Raw genomic sequence first — 22,364 nt, 5'->3', positions numbered from 1 at the left:
AATGCTGGTACAATAAGTAACACCTTGTCCAACGGTTCTACACTCACAAAAACCTCCTTGGTGGTAAGAAAACGTCACTGTAGTGACTGATCAGTGACAGGACTCTTTGGGACTGTCCTTGCATCAAGACTTCTTTGGTAGGAAAGAGGTGTAGAAAATGTTAACAGTAGATTTTTGAGTGTTGACTTTTAAGCTTCCAGCCTATAAAGCAGATCCAGTTCTCCGAAATCAGTCATTCACTCTCTGGCCTGTTCTTCCAAGGGATCCTTTAGCTGTGAATAGGGATGAGAAATGGAGCTGAATAAGCTCTTTTAGCAAAATGCTGCTGCTTTCTTTCTTTCCTGCATTTCTTAACCCAGCTGTATGTTAGAGTTGGAAAGATAAAATCAAGATTCCAGAAAATCCCGTCACGTGAAATCTGCGTGTGTGGATTCCTTTCATGTGAACTGAAATTAATCTCTTCAAAACCAGTGTATCTTAATAGGTTGTACTGATGTCAGATGGTAGCAGAAAGAATTACCTGCAGCACGGAAACCCAAACAACAGGATCTGTTTCTGGTGGTTTGAGATACCATGATGTGTGATCTTCTCATGCTGCTTCAAATTATTGTGGTCTACCCTGTGTAAAAAAAAAAATAAAAAAAATAATCCACAACTCCTGTGCTTCACTGCTGGAGAAATGGTACAGCAGATGAAAAAATACTGTACTTGAGCAGAAAATAATTGCAAACCCAACATCTAGCAGTGTGGAATAAAGTATGCTCAGCAGAATTTTGTGTGCAAATATATATATATATACACATGAATCAGTGATGGGGTTGCAAGACAATAATGCTACCCAGATTATCCAGAAACACTGCCATGAAGGCATAAGGCACATAATTATTTAACATGGGTATTTTTTACCTTGTCTAAAGATGCCTTTGTGCAAACATGAGATTCTAACACTGAAACTTCAAACAGATCTCGCTCTGTAAACACTTGAAGTACCGGCCTATATTTAGTCCTTATTAAAATTGAGCAGAGTGCTGTTGTGTGAGTAATTCTCTGACATTACTGGGAAGACTTGGGGGATAATAAAATAAGGTCAGTAATGTAAAACTTACCCAGCTGACAGTTTTGCTGCTTCCTGACTGTCCAGCCGACCCTGGGGCCAGGACAAGGATGTTGAGGATGAGGGTGATGTTGATGTGAGCTGCTGAGCTGCCCCAGAGTCCAGCACTGCCCTGGCTGTCGTCGTCACCCCTGTGTTCAGAGTGCATTTAAGCAGCTGCAGAAACTCCTTGGAAACACCCTGTAAAAACATTGAAGGGGTACATGGGATAAAACAGTTTGGGAAAGTGTTGGCTTAGATTGCAGGATGGACTTCTGTTCTTCTTAAGGGCAAAAGGGAGGGCTGAGATAATGAGCCAATTGACAGAGTTACATGTCCAGTTGTGATATGGAGTAGCTAAGATTTCTTTAAAATACTGTAATTTATTGCACAGGACAGTAATTATTTCAGGGTCATGTATCCACAAAATAAGTTGAACTGTGAAGCTGCCTTTTGAAGCTGTAGAACTATATCCAGAACTCAAGGTGGGTTGGAGGAATGTGTCAGAAGATTTTTTTTTTCATCATTTCATGGGGAAAAAACTCTGTATGAAATGGCCCCTTCACTGTCTTCATTCCCTTCCCTTGTGATGATTAAATAACTGCTGTAAAGAAGAGCTGTTGGTTTTTCAGAACAATTGTCTGTGCACATGCATTGGCCTTTCATCCCACCCACCTGCCCCGTGGGGGACTCACTGAGTTCTAGATAAGGCTGGGATGAAAAAGTTGAATCGAGGGATGAAATGTTTCAATTTCTGTCTAGCAGAACATGGGAACTCGTTAACTTGGATGTGACTTTTGATTATTTTTTCCCACACTGCCGCTGAAAAGTCTTGTCATCTTACTTACACCTTTTGAAGTGGGAGACTTTGATTCAGGCCATGTGACACAATTCAGATTTAGGCAGAAAATAGATTTATTGCAAAGAGGTTAATTACTGCTGCTTGTTTTCAGGAAGGGTAAATACAGTTATGCACAAGTAACTTGGACAGCTGTAGCTTTAAGTCCTTAAGAGATGTTTTTTTTTTTTTCTTGAGAGTATATCTAGGAATTAGGATTTTCTATAGAAGGGAAAATATCCAAAAACACTTTATCACCTGATTTTGGATAAAGATGTATAGTATTGAGTGTTACTTCTGTTAGTCATGCAGACTTTGCATTATCCAATGTAAGGGTAGGAATAATGTCACAATGGGATAGACTTTTGAAAAAACTCTTCAATTAATAACATTTTCAATTGTTTGTTCCTGGTTATTGTTGTAAACTGTGAAATCTGAAAGTTCCTTAGGGAGTGTTGTGTGTCTGTTGTTAGGGATTTGCTCAGTGGAGGAACATTTCCAGTCTCTGCTTGAAATACTTTGGGCATTTGGAAAAGGTTTTAGATGTCACTGAGGTGCTGCCATTGTGGTGAGGACATCCAATCAATGAAAGTCATCTGAGATCTTGGGAATGTTTCTTCTTGTAGGACTGCTAATGGTCATTCCAATCAAAGGGCTGATTGGAATTTGGAGTATTTCTCTCATACTAAAATTCTCTTCATTTTATTTTCAAAAGAATGTCTGAAGTGCAAACGACTCCTTCAAAACTGGTGTTAAATTCTTGTTTGCTTGTGTTGTGTCTCAGCTGAAGGTTGGTGGTTGGAATGCCCTTCTGATGGAGTATTTTAAAGCCTGTTGTAATACAGCATTTCACAAGCTGAATGCTGGTGCTGCACACATTTCTGCTGGAACTTATTTTCAAAAATGATGATAAAACGAGATTACAGGAATGGAGTAACGAATGGAATGTGCTTCTGAGTTTGGGGGGGTTTTTGGTTGTGAAATGGAGGAGTTGCAATGTCTGTTGGGCTTTACCTTGTGATACAAATCAGGCATTACACAAGTGCTGTGTCTAAAATTGTTCCGAAGAGGCTCTTGCTTTAGTGTTCTACCTGTTACCTGCAGGCCACCGGAATTTATAGGCCTGGTTGTGTCTGTATTGCTTTTGTGCTTATTAGTAAGCAAACATCTGAAGATTTCAGGGAGTAAATAAATGCAGGAGAAACTCTTTATGAGGGAAAGATAATGATCTGAATCCGACTTGTGAAGAACTGGGTAGGAGTTGATAACCCTTTCCCACTTAATTGCTGGCAGTTAATGACAGCATTATTTAGGAAAGTTGGGATAGCTTTTAAAATCATGTTTATCAGACCCACTATAAATTAGGGTGATATTACACTTTTAAATCTGGTTATTTTAAAACAGAGTAAATAAACTGACCATGTTCATGGAAGGTACTGTGGATGTAGCTGTGGAGGGGAATTCGATTTCGTCATTTATTAGAATTTTAAAGACTGCTCTGTTATGACTTGGTGTCATAAAGTAGCATCTTAGTTCATGATCATATAATTTGAGTGTGTCCAAGAGACAGTTTAAGTGAGTGCTGTCATGCAGGATTTGTGCTGGAAATAGTTGTAGCTCTTAGTGCCAGTTATGGAGCTGCTCTCCAAAGGAAAGCGGCTCTTGCTTATGCAGTGGGACTGTTGTTGCATAGCAACTACTGTGCTGAAAGCTTCAAATGAGATGCTCCCTTGAAGTTCAGTGTGCCCTAATAATGCTTAATTTATCTGGGCCTTGCACTGCCTTTATCACAGTAGTGAATATCTTTTATTAGTGCACTCAGGAATGTCTTCTATTATGTACTCAGGGTTGTCTGTACATTTACTTTGCCTTTTCCCCAGGCTTAGAAGTGGGTGGTGTCATGCATGTTTTAGCAGAGTGTCCTGAAGGTTGAGACCTTAATAATATGATTAATCAGATTGAAGCAAATTTGAGAGAGTGAAGAGTTGAAGCATCATGGTCTCTTATAATGTGGGAGCAGGAGAAGGGTGAGCCCAGGGTCCCTCCTGGACACACTTACACCTCATCTGGTGTTGTCCTGCGTGGGGCTGTTGGTTGGCAGGTGAACACGGGTGGAACACTGGGCTGGTTGGCTGCTCCTTGCTCCTCATTAATGACAGCAAAGGATGTTACAGGTGCAGGACATGTGAGAGCATTGTGGGCAGCCTGGGAAATCGGATGGAGAAGGAAACCAGTTCTAGCAAGGGAAGAACTTGTGTTGGCTTAGTGGCTGCACTTGGTAGTCGGTGAATTGTCTTACAAAGAAAGGAGGCTTGAGAGAAACTTAGAAAGGTGTAGGGAATCCTGGCCTATAGAAGTTGCTGTGAAATATGCTTTGTATGAAAATAACATTTTCCACCCTTTGAAACGTTGTGATCCGTCCTGACGTGTGTGTTCTCAGGTCTGTACTTGATCCTGGGAATGCCAGCACAGCTCATCGTCATCGTTTCCTCAGTGAGGGTGCTCACTGCCATGTGCAGGGTTTGCCTTCACATGTGCTGGGCTCAAATTGAGACCTGAGTGTGGAAGTGGTTATGAAATGACAATCTGCTTCAACGCTGTTCATTGAATTCCTGCCTCAGCTGGGCCTTTGAGTGATGTTTTTATTGGATGTTTTCTACCTCTCTATTAAAATTTATTAAATTTACCAGGTTTTTTTAAAGAGGTTTTTTAATTAAAGCAAACTCTTCTGTGATGACTATAAAATGGTCCTCTGCATTTATTAGGCTGGATTTCTTGCTGGTTGCTTTTCTCAGTCAGGATTTTGTAATAAATAGATGTCATTCCTTCATACTTCCACAATTTACAAATAAAATGCTGCATCGTCTCTTACCTTTTCAATTCCCAGTCCTTTTATTAAGCTCCAGTGAATTAATCATTGGATGGAAGTAGTTGAAAAATGCAAAAGAAGTCCTACTGCAGCAGATTTTTCAGCACTTTGTCAAACACCAGCTCCAATACTTATTCAGTGATGGGAGCCACTGATTATGTATTCATGTAAGCTATTAAAATAGCTTCACTTATAATAAATTTTAGCCCAGTTAAAGGTTGCCATAATTTTATACTTAATTCTACATTCGTTTTTTAAAAACCCCTGCAAATTAAAAATATGACTTATTAATTACTATGTAAGAAACTTCAAAGTTTCTCTAAACAGAGATGGATTCTGTAATTCTTAGTCAGTAGCTCTTGCTTGTGTGAGTCATCTGAAATGTTGTTCTGTAACTGTTGCAGAAACTTGCCCATGATAATTGGCATTTTTCTTGTATTAAAGCATCTTTTTATAACTTTGTATGTGAAAATTGCCCCGTGCTTTTGGAAGTTGAGATGACTTCCATCTTCTTAACAGACCATTCATGGTTACCTGCCTTTTCAGAGGTGATCTTTGCTTTGTTTTTATATAATAAAATTCATTACTTTCTCCAATTAATTACTGCTAATTCACAATTTCTTTCCCTGGGAATTATAAAAGGGGAATGATGTAACTTGCTTAAACACTTAGATGGTAGGCTTGATAAATACGCAGTTTTTGTTGTACTTTTAACATAAAGTAGCTGAAAACACGTGGAGTGTATCTAACCTGCAAGAAATGGTTGTTAGTGCTCATGACGTCTCACCTGGAGTTAAATAAACCACAAAACTTGTGTAAGGCCACCAGGAGCTTCGATCCTGCCAGCTGGATTTGCTGTGATAACTGGGAACTGCTGGGGGGGGGTTGGTAAATGGTCTGTGGTGAGTTCACTTCTCACTGCAGTGAACTTGGTGGTGAAGGTGAGGAAGTTGTTTGGAAATTGAGTGGGATGGGCTTGGAAAAAAACGACTTCAAAATAATAATTTTAATTTGTAATAACTGGTAAGATAAATATTTACCTTTTTTTTTGGTTGTAAAACTACCTTTTGTTATTTGGTTTCAATTAGAAGTTCAAAGAGATCTCTTAAATTTATCTACAGCTGTGTTACCCAGGTGTGTGTTTGTTACAGTAATTAGCTAATGACTGCACAAAATGCTTATATTTGTGGTTCAGGTAATTTTCAGTCTCCTCAGGCAGGTCAACAAACATCTGGAGGGAGTAAACACAAATCAGCTGTTACCTTCCCCTTTTTTCTTTTTGATGCTTAGGAATGGAAAAATACCCGAGTGTTATGTAGAAGACTTGGTTTAAATTAATATAAATTGTTCTATCGAGAGGGGTTTTTTTGATTCTCTTCAGAATTATGACTAAAAGGTGATGAGTGGCCTCACACCGTGGTTGATCTGCATTTGGACAGTGCTTAATATCTGCAGATGGAGCGTTCATGTTCTCTAATGAGGTGTGAATGCCAGAGCTGTTGTGGAAACCAAATCCCTTGTTTGAAAACCTTCCTTTTTTGGTTAACTTTTATTTGTTGTGTAGATAATATTCTTAATTGCTCAGGAAATAAGGGATCTTCTGCTAACAGGCTTTAAAGCAGGATTATGGTTATGGCAGTTTGCTCTTTACCTAGAATTAAAATAAATAAATATTTGGTGAGATGATAAGTTCTAGCTTTTTCTGGAAATCTCTTAATTTTTGTAATTTTTTGAAGGTTTAAGAGGTAGTTGTGTGTCCCTTAAGTAGTGATCAGCTTCTGGTTTTCTTATTTTCAAGGCTTCATTCACACTCATGTTCTGTTGGCAGACATTCCCATTGATACTCAGACGTTCTCATAAAATCCAGTTAGTCCAATTCACCTGACATTGCTAAACTTTACCAGTGATGTAATATCTAGATATCAGATTTGGTCCAACTGCTCTTCCAGTCCCCATAGTTTGAAAAGAAAACAACAACCCCTCAAGATGTAGTTCCCTAGGAGACCAGAGCACACATGTCTTTGTTCTCTACTGAGGATGAAAACAGGCATGAAAACAAGTTTAATTTAAGATTTTTATAAAATACCATTCGAGGCTTTTGATCCTGGGTGAGTAATAACCTGACTTGTCGTGGAAAATGTGTTGTAGAATGTTTATTTATGAATTTTGGGGAATTATTTGGAAGTGTGTTTTGCAAAATGGTTAGGAGTCCAAAATGCTTGAAATGGAGACAAATCACGTGGGAATCACAGGAAATAGAAGCTGGGGTGGAGCTGGTCAGATCCATTGCACGTGTGAGAGCAGCTTGTGTGTTTGGGAGACTGTCACAAATGCACTTACTGAGAGAGAGAGGCTGCCTTAGAGCCACATACTTGAAATTTGTGCCCAGTTGAAGTGAGGATTGATTTCCTCTGGCTGCCTCTTCCCTTAGCTCAAGGGTTTGAGCTCGTGGGAGGTGTCTTCAAAAAGACCAGATTTCCAATATCTGTGATTGGCTTTCTGTATTAATTTATTGACTTAAACAGCATCCCAAGGCTTGGGACTATTGCTGTTCATCACCAGCATCTGTAAATGATCTTGGGTGGGATCAGGTAAGTCCAGAGTGGTGCAGGAAGGCGGGAGGGCACAGACAGATTTGTCCTTTCTGTCGAGTCTCCTCACGTTCCATCCCGTCCACAGAGTGAAACGTTCAGACTCCCATCCCTTAAATCAATGCAGGTGGATAATACATTTGCAAGGAACTTCTTAAAATGCCGAGCATGTTTCCAGAATCCTGCATCCATTGTCATTTCTAGGAGAAGGAGCTGCAGCTGAAGTTCCCTCCACCTTTGTGGTCGTGTCTCTGTGTGTCCTGGTCGTCCTGGTCATCCTGCTGGCCAACTGTGTCTCCTGCTGCAAAGACCCTGAGATAGATTTCAAGGTAAGCACTGAAGGTACCAGTGTGGGTACAAGGGGCACTCTTGGCTGCATCCTCATCTCCAGGATACCTGGATATTTGTGCTGATACCCTGCAGTTATTGATACTTGAGTGTCTCTCTTCTGAAACAGCCAGTGACTGTTTCTGTGGGCTCTGAAGTCTTGATGCAACCAGTTATTTTAATTAATTGGTCCCTGCTGCTCAAGGGTCTTTGATACCTTTTCAACATCGTAACTAAACATGAAGATCAGAAGGAAAGGTTATACCCTTGAGACAATTTTGCTGTAAAGAACCTTTTTGTTGCTTTTCTCTGTTTTCTTTTGTTGTTCTGAGTCTCCTGACGGGGTTTAAGACACTCCTGTTGAATAAGAATACTGGAGATGCAGATCCACTGTAGCAAAACTCTTGAGAAATCGGTATCATTTGAGAACAGTTACTTTTGGAACATCAGCTATCAGTGTTCCTAAAATTGAGTTTTGCTCTCGTTTTTAAGTGGAGAATCTTTGTCCTCAGCAGTTCATGGTAATTCATTCAGAGCCAGGGTTGGCATTTGAACTAACAACAAAACAAAGCAAAAAACAAACCCACGAAAACCCAACCAAGGAAAAAACCCTTAAACCTCGTTTGTATTAAAAGCAGTATGTGATACTTTGATCTCTTTAAATCAGCAATAAATGGGAAATAAGGAATAGAAAACTAAATCTCTGTCCCTGTCCTTGGAAAACAGCTAAGCCTCCTTAGCACTGCTCATTCAAACTGAAAGAAATGTATTTGTGCTAATTTTAGGACGAAGATCAGCTTGTTTACTAAGACATTTTTTATTTAGGAATTCGAAGATAACTTTGATGATGAAATAGATTTTACACCTCCAGCAGAAGATACTCCATCTGTTCAGTCTCCAGCTGAAGTGTTTACCCTTTCAGTTCCCAGTATTGCTTTACCAACTCCCTCCCAGTTCCCGTCTCGCACAGGTAAAATACTGGGTTTGATGGCCAAACAAAAGGAGGCGTATTCAGTGTCAAGAATGAAGCTTGGCTGATTGTGTTTGACCTTACTGTAACAAGTAATTAGTTACAAGCTTGCATAAACTGAGCCAATAGTTTTGTGGGGTATAGTTAAATGTTAAATGCTGCTGCTAAGGTGTTAACCTGTGGCAGGTGCCATGTGAGGTAGTTTAAGAGAATGAAACTCCCTTTAAAAACCCTCTGTAGATTACTGTCATTATATTTGTGTATACCTGAAGGGTTTAAAGTACCCTGGGACATCAGTGACTTCTGCTCTTTAGTGGTTTTCTTTGGGGCTAAGTTGTGGTTGGATTTTAGTCACTGCCCTTAAATGGAAACAAGAGTGACTCCCTTAGCTGGACAGCAGTGCTGCTGTTCAGCTGCATCACTTTGAGTGTCACTGTAGACTATTTGTGCTATAAATGCAATCTTGGTAAGGTAGAGCATTAGATTTCATTTCCCTGTGTGGAAGGGTTTTTCAAATGTATTCTTTATAATACCATTTTTGTAAAAGGAAACTTAAGTGTCTTAGAGTATTATAGACACACTTTAGCCCAAAATGGTTGTTCTCATATTATGTTATTGCACATGATTTTACATCTCTTTCTTGTTGCTTGATCACTGGATGTTCAGGGAAGCTTCTAGTAAAATTTCTGTACAAATTTCAAGGAGCTGTCAGTGTGCCTTAATACAAATGACATGGTACTCCCTCAGTGTTTTAAAGAGCTGGGAAAAATTATCTGTGAAGAACTTCACATCAGCTCTTCTGTGTTGCCATAATTGTTAAAATGATACTGCCACTCCAAGTGTTTTGCCAGAAGTAAGGCAGTGTGCCTGAGTTGAGTTAAAAATGTACTGCTGGGGCCTTCTCTGTGCTTAGAAGCACATTGATAGTGGATTAAACATTCCAGTAAAATGATCCTGCTGTAAATGGGGTTTATGGGAATAAAATTGAGGGCTAGAATTCTCAGATAAGTAGTAATGATGGTGAGTTTTTGTTAACATAATTAGTGTTCCTAAGCAGTTGGGCAGCAGGGGGGTGAACACTGCTGGAACTTTCCTGTAGTGTGGGGTCTGCCATTGCTGCTGCCCATCCTCTGCCAAGATCTGGGGCTTCTTTTCTACCCTTTCCCTCCCTGGGCTCTTTCCATGAAGTATTTTTAGTTGAAAAATGTCCTCCTTCCAGATGGCAGCTACAAGTAGGGCAGTTGGGCTGAAGAATAAAGCAGTTGAACCTTTTCTCTTAAAATGGTAACTCCAGGTAACTAATAAATGTTAAGATGTGAGTTTTAGACGGTAAGTTTTAGCTTGGGTTTTCTATTTTATTTACATAGGAAATTTGTGTAAGCAGGTTGGTTGCTCTACCCAGCTCCAGGCTATGATACACTTCTATACTGGAGGTAGAACTTTAGCCTTTTTGCTTTCTTACTGAACGTGGTAAATTCAAAGTTCACGTTTCATCAGGACAATCACTCTTGTTTTGTAGGGTTGTTTTTTTCTATTTTTTTAGTAGAGTTGAGAACCTGGATTTGAGAAGTGTTTCACTTGGGTGCTGTTTTCACAGCATTACCTTCATACTTTCTGTATGTCTGCCGTGGGCTTGGGCTGAGTGTGTGCAGCCAGCTGGGAATGGCTCTTGGAGGGGTTGCTTTATTCCCTCAGCAGCTGATGACTTTGGCCATGCAGGTGGTTTGATACCTGTTACCTTTGTTTCGTTGTGTGACAGATGGATCAAAGTCTCAAGTTGCACGTCAGAGTCTAAACTACATCCAGGAAATTGGAAATGGCTGGTTTGGAAAGGTGAGGAGTTATCTTTTAATGTTGCACAGATTGAGTCTTTACTCCTAGCTGAGTATTCACTTCAAAATGGTACTCAAGGAAAAAAGTAATAGCATAAAAAACCCTCAACTTGAAATGAGATATTTCTTTGCATTCAATTTTTAGCTGTAATCACAACACTAATAAATGCTTCTTAAATTTTCAACATGTTGATTCTTAGTAGAGCTACTAGGCAGACATTTCACTTCCATTGCTTTGAATTGTTACGTTCTTCTTATTACCAAGTCTTTCTAGGAAACTCTTTTAAGTAAATAAGTGATCTTCACTAGAAAACTTGTTTTCTGAAAGTTGACGTACAGATCAGTTGTCAAGATTTATTAATCATGGATGTTTAATTATCAAAGCTCTGCTTGCCTTTGCAAAAAATAAAAAGACCAGCAAGTCTTACAGTGTGTTTTTAGTTCTTGTTTTAATTTGCAGGAACACTCTGAGTACTTTTTCCCCTCTGATTAAAGACACAATGGTATCTTTTTTTCAGGTTCTCCTTGGAGAGATCTACACAGGCACCAGTGTAGCAAGGGTAATAGTGAAGGAGTTGAAGGCAAGTGCAGGTCCCAAGGAGCAAGAGCAGTTTTTAAGGAATGGAGAACCATATTAGTAAGTGATGTTTCACAGCTTCCTACTGCTGCAGATGGATCAGGGACATTGCTTTTGTTCAGTATTGATGTCCCCACTTGCCCTCCCTTAGAACTGAAATGCTTGTCTTTAAAAAGTGATGCGGTCAGTGCAAAGTGAGCAGAAGGTGTGGTCATAGATCACCTTGCCTGAATGTGCTGCAAGGGAGTGGTCGTGGAGTGGTCATCATTCTGTTCTTAGTGCTTTCTTACACCCTGGTTATATTTGCATTTAGGCTTAAGTTGTTGGCAGCTGCCACAAGACATTTCCTGTGTTCTGCTGCATTGGCACAAGTGGTTGGGAAGCAATTTAGAGAAAGTAACTGATCTGGCTGGGAACTAACCTGGCTAAGGAAAGGTTGGGCTTTTAGCCAGATCTACACCTTGGTGTAGTTTCTGAACCAGTTGCATGCTTTTATTTTTGGTCCAAGGCTGGTGGGAGGATGGGTGACTTTCATGTGGCAGTGCTGGCTTCTGTGGCTCTGGGATGCTCCCAGTTCAGCTGCTCTCAGATGTGCTGCAGCAGCACAGGCAGGTTGATACAGGTACAAAGGTGCAGGTGGAATCTGTGGCTTTGGGTAGTTTGTGCCACCCCCCTCAGTGTTCTGTGTTGCAACTTCTGGTGGGGATTTCAGTGTGTTGTGTTATACTGTGATCTTCCTGGCTTTAACTGTATTTTTTTCACTCCAGCATTCTTCAGCATCCAAATGTTCTCCAGTGTATTGGGCAGTGTGTGGAAGCCATTCCTTATCTCCTAGTTTTCGAGTTCTGTGATTTGGTAAGTGCACTTATACAAAGTTTTTCCACTGATGTAAGTGGTCTGTGGTGCGTTTACTGCCCTTGCTCGTGAAATGCTTGTTTTGCTTAGCCAGATTACCAGAATTTTGATTAACCAGAATTTCAGGAGACGCTTTTGTTTAGAGACAGCACAGTTATAATTTTTGGTTTGTACTCTTTTCAATTCATCATGGGCTTTCTGGATGCTTTTGGAATGTTCTGAAGAGGGAAATAGTTGTTCTTTCTTTGATAAAGGAATTACTGGTCTCCTTCAGTCTGCCTTCAAGAGGGAGCTTGAAGGGCAGAGGATGTCTGTCACATGCACATGCCAACATCACATCCTAAATTATATTTGCTGTCTGGGCAACCTTAATGTACTTTTATTACCATTTATATGAGAATGTTAATTGAGGAAAATTGAAGAATTTCCCTCCTTCTGCCTCCTCCCCCACCTCCAGAGTGCCCAAATTTTACCCATGCTGTGCAGCTTTGGGCTAAAATGCAGTGGTGGGCTCACTTCTGGAATTAGCCATATGCATTCCAATAGCTAGAATTCTCAGTTTGTGTTCATTCTCTTCCTGACCCTTTTTCTTTTTTTCCCTATTTCCTTATGCTTTTATTTCCTTTCCCACCCCCCTTCCACCCCCCAAGCAACTGCCTTCTGCTTCCTGGGCACTGTAAGAAAAGCTGGGCACACACTGAGGGGCGTTGTCACTGCTTGCTGCTCTGCCCTCAGTGCCACAGTGGTCACTGCAATGGGAAGGAGAGCACAAAGCCCTGCTCAGCCACTGCATTCCCTTGGAATGGGTGGGAATGCTGGGAGAAGGGGGTGCTGTGCATGCCCAGAAGCTTTGAACTGTGCCCAGAGTCAGCAGAGACAACAATTTGGATCCATGGTCTGGAAAGACTTGAATTGTTTTATTGTAGCATAACACATTCCTGAAAACAAACCCCAAAGTGCAGGTGTCTGACTAAACATTGGCTCAGAAGCTGCTCTGAAGTTTGGTGTGCAGATACCATCTGAAGCAGAGCTCCTTGGAGAATGTCGAGGGAGAATTGAACTCCAAAGTGCACAGTGTTATTAAGAAACAAGTCTTTCAGAAAGAAGGTAGTTTGCGTTTATCAAATCCAGCAAAATCCTTTTTATCAGCTTTACAACTGCAGAATTTTCCTTTAAACTCAGGTGCACAAATCTGCTTGCAGCTGCATCTGTTGCCCCAAGCAATTTAAATGAGCTAACATGAACTTGAGTTTTCTTGAGAAACGTCAATTAATCTGTGACCTTAAATAACGATATTTTTTCATTGCTGCTCTTCTGCTCGAACACATTATCTGTGGTAAATTAATGAGACAGAAGTGCTGATAAAATCATTCTTTTTCAAATGGAAGAAATGCCTGGACTTTTTAAGTAACTGATCAAAGTGAAATGTTCCAGTTTTGCTAACAATTAAAAACTTGGTGCCTAAGGTTAACAGATAAGAGTTTTTTATAGTCTTTCAATATGTAGAAATTGAATACTTACTGGTTTTTAAACCTGCTATTCAAATTGGAGTTTCTTTAAAAGGACCCTTGAAAGAGAATTGCATTTTATGGAGTCCATCAGATACAGATCCAGATAAAATTTCATTGCTGCCATGTTTTCAAATAGTTACACAAATTAAACCAGCTTTAAATTTAAAGATGGAGTAACTTTTGAAGATTGCCCTACTTTAGGTATACAGGAGAAAGTAATATCCTTGTTTGATGCCTGATTATTTATGCCAGAAGTTGTCATGATCCTGCAGAGTAATCTGGAAAGGATTTTACTTAAGGGGATAAAATAGATTTTCACTTTAACTGGGGGCAGTAAGCTTGACAGTTAAAGTGGTAGTTTTATAAATTTGAGTGTAGTTAGGTAATTTCTTTGGAATGGAAGATAAATGGGCTCATTTCTATTCCAAGTGAACTAAAACTTGTTTACAGAAAATTATATATTACACTGAGTTAAACATAACATTCATGTTAAAGGCTCACTTAAAGACTTCTTGATTGAGTATCTCCTAGACCTAATGTGTGCACACAAACACATAGGGACTGGTAATTTTGGAGTAAGGGGAGAGAAGACGCAGAGAAGAAAGAAGCAGGACAGCACCATTTGGAATAGAAGGTGTTGGCTAAACAGCTTTTTTTAGTTGACAGGTTTTTTAGGAGGCTTTTTATCACTGTGGCTGGAATGGCCATTATTTGGATTCTTCAGACTTTTAGTAGTAAGTGATCTCAAAAGCTGCTAGCTCCTTTTGTACTTTTTTTTCCCCTTAAATTGGGTGAGTTCTGGTGTATGGAGGTGCTTCCAAAACATGCAAGAGTGATTCTGCAGCAGAAAGGCCCCAGGGGCAGCTGAAGGGGTTAACTGAGGGTTCCAGTGTCTGTGGTGACTTTGTGTGGGAACAACCAACGTGGTCCTCTGGTGCAATGCTGTGCTAAAGCCCTTTGCCTTGTTACTGGTGCTGTCTGTGCATGTACAACAGAGTAAACTTGCTCTAATCCCTCAGACTTATGTGATTAAGAATTGGGAATTGTGAAAAAAAGGTGTCAAATGTGTCAACTATGTTGGGTAGGAAATGAACCATCTCCAGGTGACCAGTTCTTCTGAGGCCTTTTGGGCAACACCGACCTCATTTTGGAAATTTGGCATGTAAAGTAGTGAAAAGTGTGTCTGTTCTGCTGATCAGCAGGGGCTGGAGGGTACAGTGGTTGTTTTATTCTCACTCCTTCAAACTCAGAGCCTGTCACAGCGTGCACCCCTTTTGCTACTTCGCTCCCTTGGACTTGTAACCTTTTTAGGGCCAGTTGACCTTGCCTTGGCTGCTCAGGCAGCCCTGTTGGATTATCAGTTCCCAGGCTCCTTGGCATTGAAAGGGCTTGGTCAGAGGCACTGGAAACCAGTGCAGAGACAGCAGAGCTGTCAGGGTGGCAGTGCTGAATGTCAGGCAGGCTGGCTGACTTGTTTGCTTGGCCACAGAAAGTACTGATACATTTGTGTTACACAAGATTGCTGGTTGTGTATCCAGTGACTGCTTTGGGTAACATTTACCCTATTTTATGGTGTAACCCAAGTGTCCCTTGCTTTGCAGAGCTGGGAAAGAAGCAGGAGAGCTCAGTTGCACAGAAGTGATTTAAGCTTTGAAATCCTAATTTTCCTTTGCCTGTGATAAAGTGGTTAAGAAAATAGTAAATACAAAAAGAAATGCTCGAAAAGGTCTCACACCCCCTGTCCCCATGTTGGTTGACACAGTATGTCGGTGCAGTCTGCTATGAATAGTTAACTGTTCACTGTTAAACATTGTAGAATGATGCCAGGTTAAAAATAGTGGTGGCTGCCTTATTAACTGTAATATATTACTCAGCCCAGTGTGGCCAGCATTTTGTCAGCACAGCAAATCCTCTAATGGATTGACATAATTTATGAGAAAAGGAAAGTTATTCAAATGTGGAAGTTGCATGTAAGCTGTGAGGCCGATTTGCCTATCAAATCCTTACAGAAATTCTTCAGGTCCTGCAATTCCCTGAGCAGATGAGATCAGCAGGATGCAGGATTTGCCTGGAATGCTCTGTAGCTTGCTTTAGGGATGTTGCTGTTAGGAGAAGGTGCCAGCTTGCAGTGGTTGGTTCTTCTTTTAATTTGGACTTTTTTTTTTTTTTTTTTTTTAATTGCTGCCATTTGAAAACGTCTTCAAATCAAAACAGAATCTTTGCAATGAAAACTTCATCATCAAAGAGTTCAATGAGTCTGTTTAATAATCATGGTCAATATGGATATGAGGGAGATAGATTTATCAGTGATGTAGTTCAAAAAGAAGGGGGAACTTGTCAATTCAGGACAACTTCAGAAATTACGCCTGAGTTCAAAGACTCTGCTCTCAGCACTGTTTAATATTTCTTAAACATATATTTGCCTAAGCAGGGTTCTGGTGGGCAAGGAGCTCTATCCCATCCAGCAGTTTCATGGATTTCATTTTAATGGAGTGACTGCAGGGTTACTGTCACTGCAAAGCAGTGCAGGGGGAGTGATTTCAGTTGTCCAAGAACTTCCAAAGGGACAATAAGGTCACACAATATTATGTGACTTGACAGGTAGTTTTCCAACTTGGTAACAAGTGTTCAGTAGACATAATGTGGTAATCTCTTTACATTTTTAAAACTGTTATCATCAATGCCTTCTGGGTTAAAAAGTCCTGTCAGAGCCATGTCAGTGTTGGGTGTTTGTGTGAATCCAGTATGGAATTTGCACAAACAAAAATGTGCCAAAGGTACCTGTGTAGATATGCCCCAGCTTCTGGCTGTCCCAGGGGAAAAGCATGGCAAGATTGAAGTGGCTGAACTGATCCTGACTGAACCAAGAAGGATGGGAGGAGAGGTGAAATCCAGTTCTTTGTGGAGTCCCAGGAGAGGAAGGAAAAGGCAGAGTAGCAGAGAAAGTTGAAGAGAAAGTAGAACCTTCCTCAAGCATGATTATTGAGCTTTTTATATTTAGATGTCTCTGCAGTGAATTTTGCAGAGCTGCATTTTTTTCAGATATAAATAACCTTTGATGTTTGCTGCATTGGAAAGTCTGTCAATAAGGGGTCGTTTTGTGGCTCTCTGTGGGGATAGTATTGCTGTGTTGCTGCTGCCTGCTTTTAGGTAGGGAAGCATCCCTGGATAATTCAGGATAATTCTCCACTCCAGCTTCCTACTCAAAGCAGTGTCAGCCTGAGGTCAGACTACATTTCTCAGAGTTTAATCCATTTGGATCCTGAGAACATTCAAGCATGGAAGCTGCACCTTCTCTCTGGGCAACCTGCACTTCTGCTCATGTCCTTGTGTGGAAAACAGCTTTCCTTAAACCGACTCTGAACTTCCCACGTTTCAGCTCATGCCTGTTGTGCCTCATCCTCCATCCATGGTCCACAGGGAGAACCTGGCTTAGCCTTTAATAACTTCATATGACCAGAGAGCTGCTCCTGGGTGCTCCCAAAGTCTTCCTTCAGTTCCCTGAAGGAACAGGCAATTGCTTGGTACAAGCAATGTCCTTTTAAAGCAATACTAAAAATACCTGGTTTATATTTTTAACCTTGATTGTAGCTTTAATTAGAATAGAATGGGAACATAGCACCAGTGTGCTTCAAGGTGCTGGATTTAATAAAAGTTGGTTTTCCTACAAAAATAAGTACCTGCATGAATAATTTACTAAATGAGGGATGTCACACAGCACTGCTGTTACTAGTGCATTTAAAATTTAAAAAGTAATTCCTCGGTGCGCTCCAGGCATCCTAGGAACTTAATCCACCTGGGACAAGCCCTAAGCAAGGAGTTGCTGTTTTAATGAATGACAATTTGGGAGAGTTGGTCTTTCTCCAGGCTCCTGCTGCCACCTACAGTCAGCTCCGTGCTTGTATTCCTTGGGCTCGTATTCCTGCTGGGAAGCCGAGTGTGTTACGAACGCTGTTCCTTCCCTGGTTGTTTGGAGCTCTGCTCTGGCCCGATGGAAACAGGGGGGTCTGTGTTTTCTATAGAAATGTTTATCCATATAAACCTGAGCCAGGGTGAAGTGGCAGTTGTAAGTCAGAAAGATCTTCTGGGAAACATTTTAAAAAATGTAATTCTGTAGGATGCAAATACATGAATGTTAACCTAATTTCTAGCTAAAAACAGGATAAAGGGAATGTAATGAAGGCTTCTGCAATGTTAAACAGAATTAGAAGTTCTGCATGTTTTCTCCTCAAATGGTGAAGCTACTTACAGCATAATTAGTATATCCAAAGCAGATGAAAGTATAATAGCTGCTTCTGTGTACTGTAGAATCTCTTCATGTTTTTAAAAATTAAAATGCTGTTTTGCAAAGGATTGGTGTCTGCTTCTGAGTAGTTCTTGTTTTATTAAACATAACCCAGGTTTGTGACTGTCCAGCTCAGCTGTCACTGCACCACAGACATTCTCTGCCTGAACTGTTAGAATTGTAAATTGTCTGCCTCAGTTAACACATTAAGGAGGAATGAGGTGCTTCAGTTATAGCTCCATAATGTATGTGAGCACCAGAGATCTTCAGTCCTTTCTGGACATCAGAGTGGCTTTTAGGCAGTGCAAAGACTGTCTTCTTGTCTGCTCAACCTCAGCATCTCCCTTCAGTCTCCTCCCTGGCCCAAGATTTAGGCAGACAGTGGACATGGGCAGTTAGAGCCAGTGAAACAAGCTGGGATATAATATATCGTGCAGTCTCAACACAGAAATGCCCTCTGAAATAATTTACTAAACTTACAGAAAGTCTATATTTTAAATAACAAAAGCACACGAGTGCTGGGTTTAAAGCCCCAACTGTGAGAAAAGGAACAACAATGCCATGAGAAACTTGTTCTTTTCCCCTGCTTGGATTCATTTACTGTAAGTCTTCCTTTTCCTGAATGTTTGGACAGCATTCAGGTATTTTCCCTCTATTTCAAAGCTGTTCTTTTTTTAGCAGTTTATGAAGTGCTTCTCTGGGCTCATTAATTATGTGTCTGGTGCTCAGTGTTGCCTGGGTTCAGGAAAACTGCTGCCATCACTGGAATTCCTGCCTGGAGTGGGTGTATTACCATGCTTTTTATATTGAAAGGACTGTGAGCTGGCAGTGTCTGAAACCCTCTCCTGGTCTCTCCCTTCCATCCCTTACAAATTCCAGACAGTTGGCCTTGCTGATCCAGAGCGCTTGAAAACTCATCTCATTTAAAAACAGAAGCTCATCAAACTCCGTGTTTTTTAATGGAAACTATTAATGTATGACAGGTTTTATGTGGCAGTCTGATCTAGGTTGTTAATTACTAATGATTTGATTAAAACCCCTGGATTTCCAACACCACATGCCTTGGATGGCTGCTGTGAGAATCCTTACGGAGCATGGTATCTTGAGATTATTTTATGAAGCACAAATGTGGTTAATAAAGTGCTGTGGTTAGTTGAATCTTTATTAAAAGATTTTCAGATACAACCAACGGACAAGGCTGATGAACATTTTTAACTTCTTTTGCAGGGTGACCTGAAAACTTACCTGGGCAGTGAGCAGGAGCACGTGAAGGGAGAGTCGCAGATCATGCTGCTGCAGAGGATGGCGTGTGAGATCGCTGCTGGCCTCGCTGTGATGCACAAACACAACTTTGTGCACAGGTATGGCTCCCAGGGAGCTCCCATCCAGCTGGGATGCACTCTGAAATTCCTGGGGTGGTTTTCATTAGGATCCAGGCATTGAAGATTGTTCTCACGAGCTTCTGCCTGTGCCATGCCCTGAGCCATGGAGGGGTGGTGCTGATGCAGGTGCTGATTGAGCTGCAGGGCTGTGCTGTTCCAGCTCCACCTGCCTGAGAGCTGAGCACCTGCAGCCCCCAGAACACAACCTGCTGCCAGGCTAACCCAGAAGATGTAGTTTGATTAATTCTTGGCCAAGTTAAACATGTTTATTTTGGGGGGAGGTATGTTAGAATTTTGTGACAGTGAACATTACCTGCTGTGAATTTTTGTTGTATTATAACAATTTAGAACTTCTACTTGGTAATCTGTTACTTTTGTTACTAAAATTGGAAAAAAATTTCTTTCTAGTGCAGTAAGGGAGAAGCTGACTTTAGATACAAAATCTGAATAAAATGGGTGTTCTCTCCCTGAATTATTGTTCCTGTAACCTTTTCATCATCAGTAGTTGAGGCAGTCAGATTTTGAAGTAATCATACTGGGAGAACAATTTAGTTCTAATTGGGGGGAATGCTAGATTTCTTTTTAATAAATATAATAATTTAAAATAAAATTTAATGTAGTTGGTATTGAAAGAATGACAGTAGCTGCAAAAAGCTAGGAAAATATATTCATGAAACTAGTTGCTCAGAAAAATGTAAAAATCCTTTGACTTTAAGTGTAAAGGTTCCAAGGAACTGGAAGACATCAAACTTTAAGATGATTAAAAATGAAAGCACACTTGTTCCCCAGACATGACTTACCTGGGGAAACCTTGGGGGTCACAAGAGAGTTTACTTTGCTGGTCTGTTCTTTGCTGTAGAAGCAGGACTTGCATCATCCTGACAAGTGAGTCAGGAGCTTATCCTGGAGCTTATCAGTGCACATCTTGCTGTTAGAGAAAGCAGAGACCTGGTGTTCAGAGAGAAAGGAGCTGTCAGACTGAGGTGTCAAAAGGTGCAGGTGTAAAACAACAGCAAAACCCTGAAAAAGCCCTAAAGCCTGGACTCAGCTGGTGGCTGATGAGCAGAGCTTCTCTTTTCACCCATTTGCAATCTCAGATGACTCGAAGGTAATACCAGTTGTTCCTGTCTAACTGAGGGGGCAGTTTCTTGTCTTTAGCAGCATGGCTCTGTAGGTGTTAAATTCAACAGCACATTTTCAGGGAAATACAGATAAACTGGGTAAATCATTATTCTGTGGATCTGCAAGATTCTCACTGTAAATGTTTACTTCTAGCAACACTATCCTGATGCTGTCAGAGTGAGTGGTAAATCTCCAGCATCAGTGATTTTGTTGTTAGTGGTAAATTCAAGCAGCCAAAAATTTTTCTCTTCCAGGATATTTATTTAAATAGCATAAAACAAGTTGGCAAGCTCTGGGGAATAATTGAAGGTTACAAATGTGTTTCTAACCTGTGTAGTTCAATGACTCTAGAAAGGAAAACATCATCTTTCTTTGAAACAGGAAAACTGTGTGGTTTTAAGACTGTTTGTACTTCAGAGACTTTTTTAATCCACACAGAAGCAAAGGTAGAGCTGTTCCAGGGCACTTAATTGGCTGGTCCCCTTCTGTGAAAGTGAGGAGTGAAATATTTGAGCAATTAGTCTGCTGAGCTCTTTGCTGTCACAGCCACAGTTCCAGCTTCATTAAACTTGCATAAATTTCTGAGTTTGCACGATGGGTTTCCTAAAACAGCTTCTTGGTATTACTGCAGCAGCACTGCTGGCTCATGAATACTTGTGGTCTGGTTCATGGTGGAAACTAGAAGCAAGTTCTGTGTCTGTTCAAAAGCTTTTCAATTTGTTTATTAAAGAACTTCTATGAAATATGTTACTTTTTCTGTTGGTCTTTTTCAAAGACTGTCTGTAGTTCTGGTTCCTGTGTAATGGATGGGTTTGTAACTTGGAGGAACTTCACTGCAGGTGTAAGATATTACAGGTTGCTTAGCATCATATTGTAAAGTATTTAAACCCAGTCTGAATTGCTGATAGAATTTGCTTATGGCAAAATTCAAGACATGCAGGGATAGGTGTGAAGAGAGGCATCTCTGTGGTGTGTGAACAGCCTCAGTAATCTCCATGATAGGATTATTGTAGAATGAGCTGCACATAAATTCTGTGTGTGGGTTGAATGCTTAAGGATAAATGCCACTGCTCTAGAGAAGTGCCTTGTCACTGGGTTTAGTTTTCTTTGCGTTCCAGAACAGGGTCTGCTTGAGTGTGTGCCTATAAACTGATTCCCTTTTGAAACAGTGGGAGTGCCCAAGGGGAATCATATCCTTCTGACCACAAACCAATGTCCAATAAGTCCACTGTCAGAGAAACCCCAGCAGTGTTTGCTGTTTCTGGAAGTGCTCAGTGTTTGTACACAGTGGTGTCTGCTGTATTCCAGGGAGATACGGGATCAGTTTTTGGCTCTTACAAAATTGATAAAACGGTCAGCAACAAGAGTGCTGTCTTAAGGTTTAGTTTGGATCAGAATGATGCTTTTGAAATGGCTCTCCCCAGTTCCTGTGCCTGTGTTTGCACTGTGGATGAGCTGGTCTTTGGGAGAGCATGGGCTGCTTTGGTGTCCTCCAGAGGCACTCAGGAGGCAGCTGCAGGAGCACACCCATCTGCACCCAGCTTGTTCAGCCTTCAGCAGGATTTAGGTTTGTGGCACTGACCTGCAGCTCATGCACGTGGGATTGTGGAGGTGTGTGCAGAGTGGATGCTGAATCCTGAGCGCTGTTTGTGTTAGTGATTCGTTCCCGCTACCTGTGAATAAGTCCTTGATTTCTTCATTATTTTTTTAAATAACGTTGTTGGCTTTTCATTTGGTTATTTTAAGCTCTGGCCTGACTCTTCCAGGAGGTGTCACTTCTGTTAAACCAGTTGTCTCAAGTTGCATGGAACACTTCTTGGGTTGTCTCACTGTCATTTGTTTGTGTTTTCAGTGACTTGGCCTTACGGAATTGCTTCCTGACATCCGATTTAAATGTCAAAGTAGGAGATTATGGGATAGGATTCAGTAGGTATAAGGTAAGTTAATCTAGGTGTGCACAACTGTTTTTAAGGATTTGGGGCCTAAAGTTAAAACGAGCATTCTTTAAAGTTATAAAATGATGCAACATTGTCCTTTATTTGAATAATGAACTTTCAAAGTACAGCTGGCAAATAACTGTAGCAAGTTCATGTACCAGAATGAATGAACTTT

General features: G+C 40.7%; 1 protein-coding gene across 1 annotated transcript in view; it reads left to right on the top strand.

Moving 5' to 3' along the window:
- Positions 1–22,364, top strand: part of LMTK2 (lemur tyrosine kinase 2) — a 40,245-nt gene that overhangs the window by 5,137 nt on the left and 12,744 nt on the right. Inside the window, exons 3-9 of the mRNA XM_050317784.1 lie at positions 7,596–7,720; positions 8,544–8,688; positions 10,448–10,521; positions 11,039–11,157; positions 11,865–11,952; positions 18,976–19,109; positions 22,105–22,189. Coding sequence (XP_050173741.1) covers positions 7,596–7,720; positions 8,544–8,688; positions 10,448–10,521; positions 11,039–11,157; positions 11,865–11,952; positions 18,976–19,109; positions 22,105–22,189 — 770 coding nt within the window. The remainder of the gene's footprint in view (positions 1–7,595; positions 7,721–8,543; positions 8,689–10,447; positions 10,522–11,038; positions 11,158–11,864; positions 11,953–18,975; positions 19,110–22,104; positions 22,190–22,364) is intronic.

Source organism: Myiozetetes cayanensis, unplaced genomic scaffold (assembly GCF_022539395.1).
Source record: "Myiozetetes cayanensis isolate MyiCay16 unplaced genomic scaffold, myiCay2020 scf20-37, whole genome shotgun sequence".
NCBI lineage: Eukaryota > Metazoa > Chordata > Aves > Passeriformes > Tyrannidae > Myiozetetes > Myiozetetes cayanensis.
This window is presented reverse-complemented; position numbering and strand designations above follow the sequence as displayed.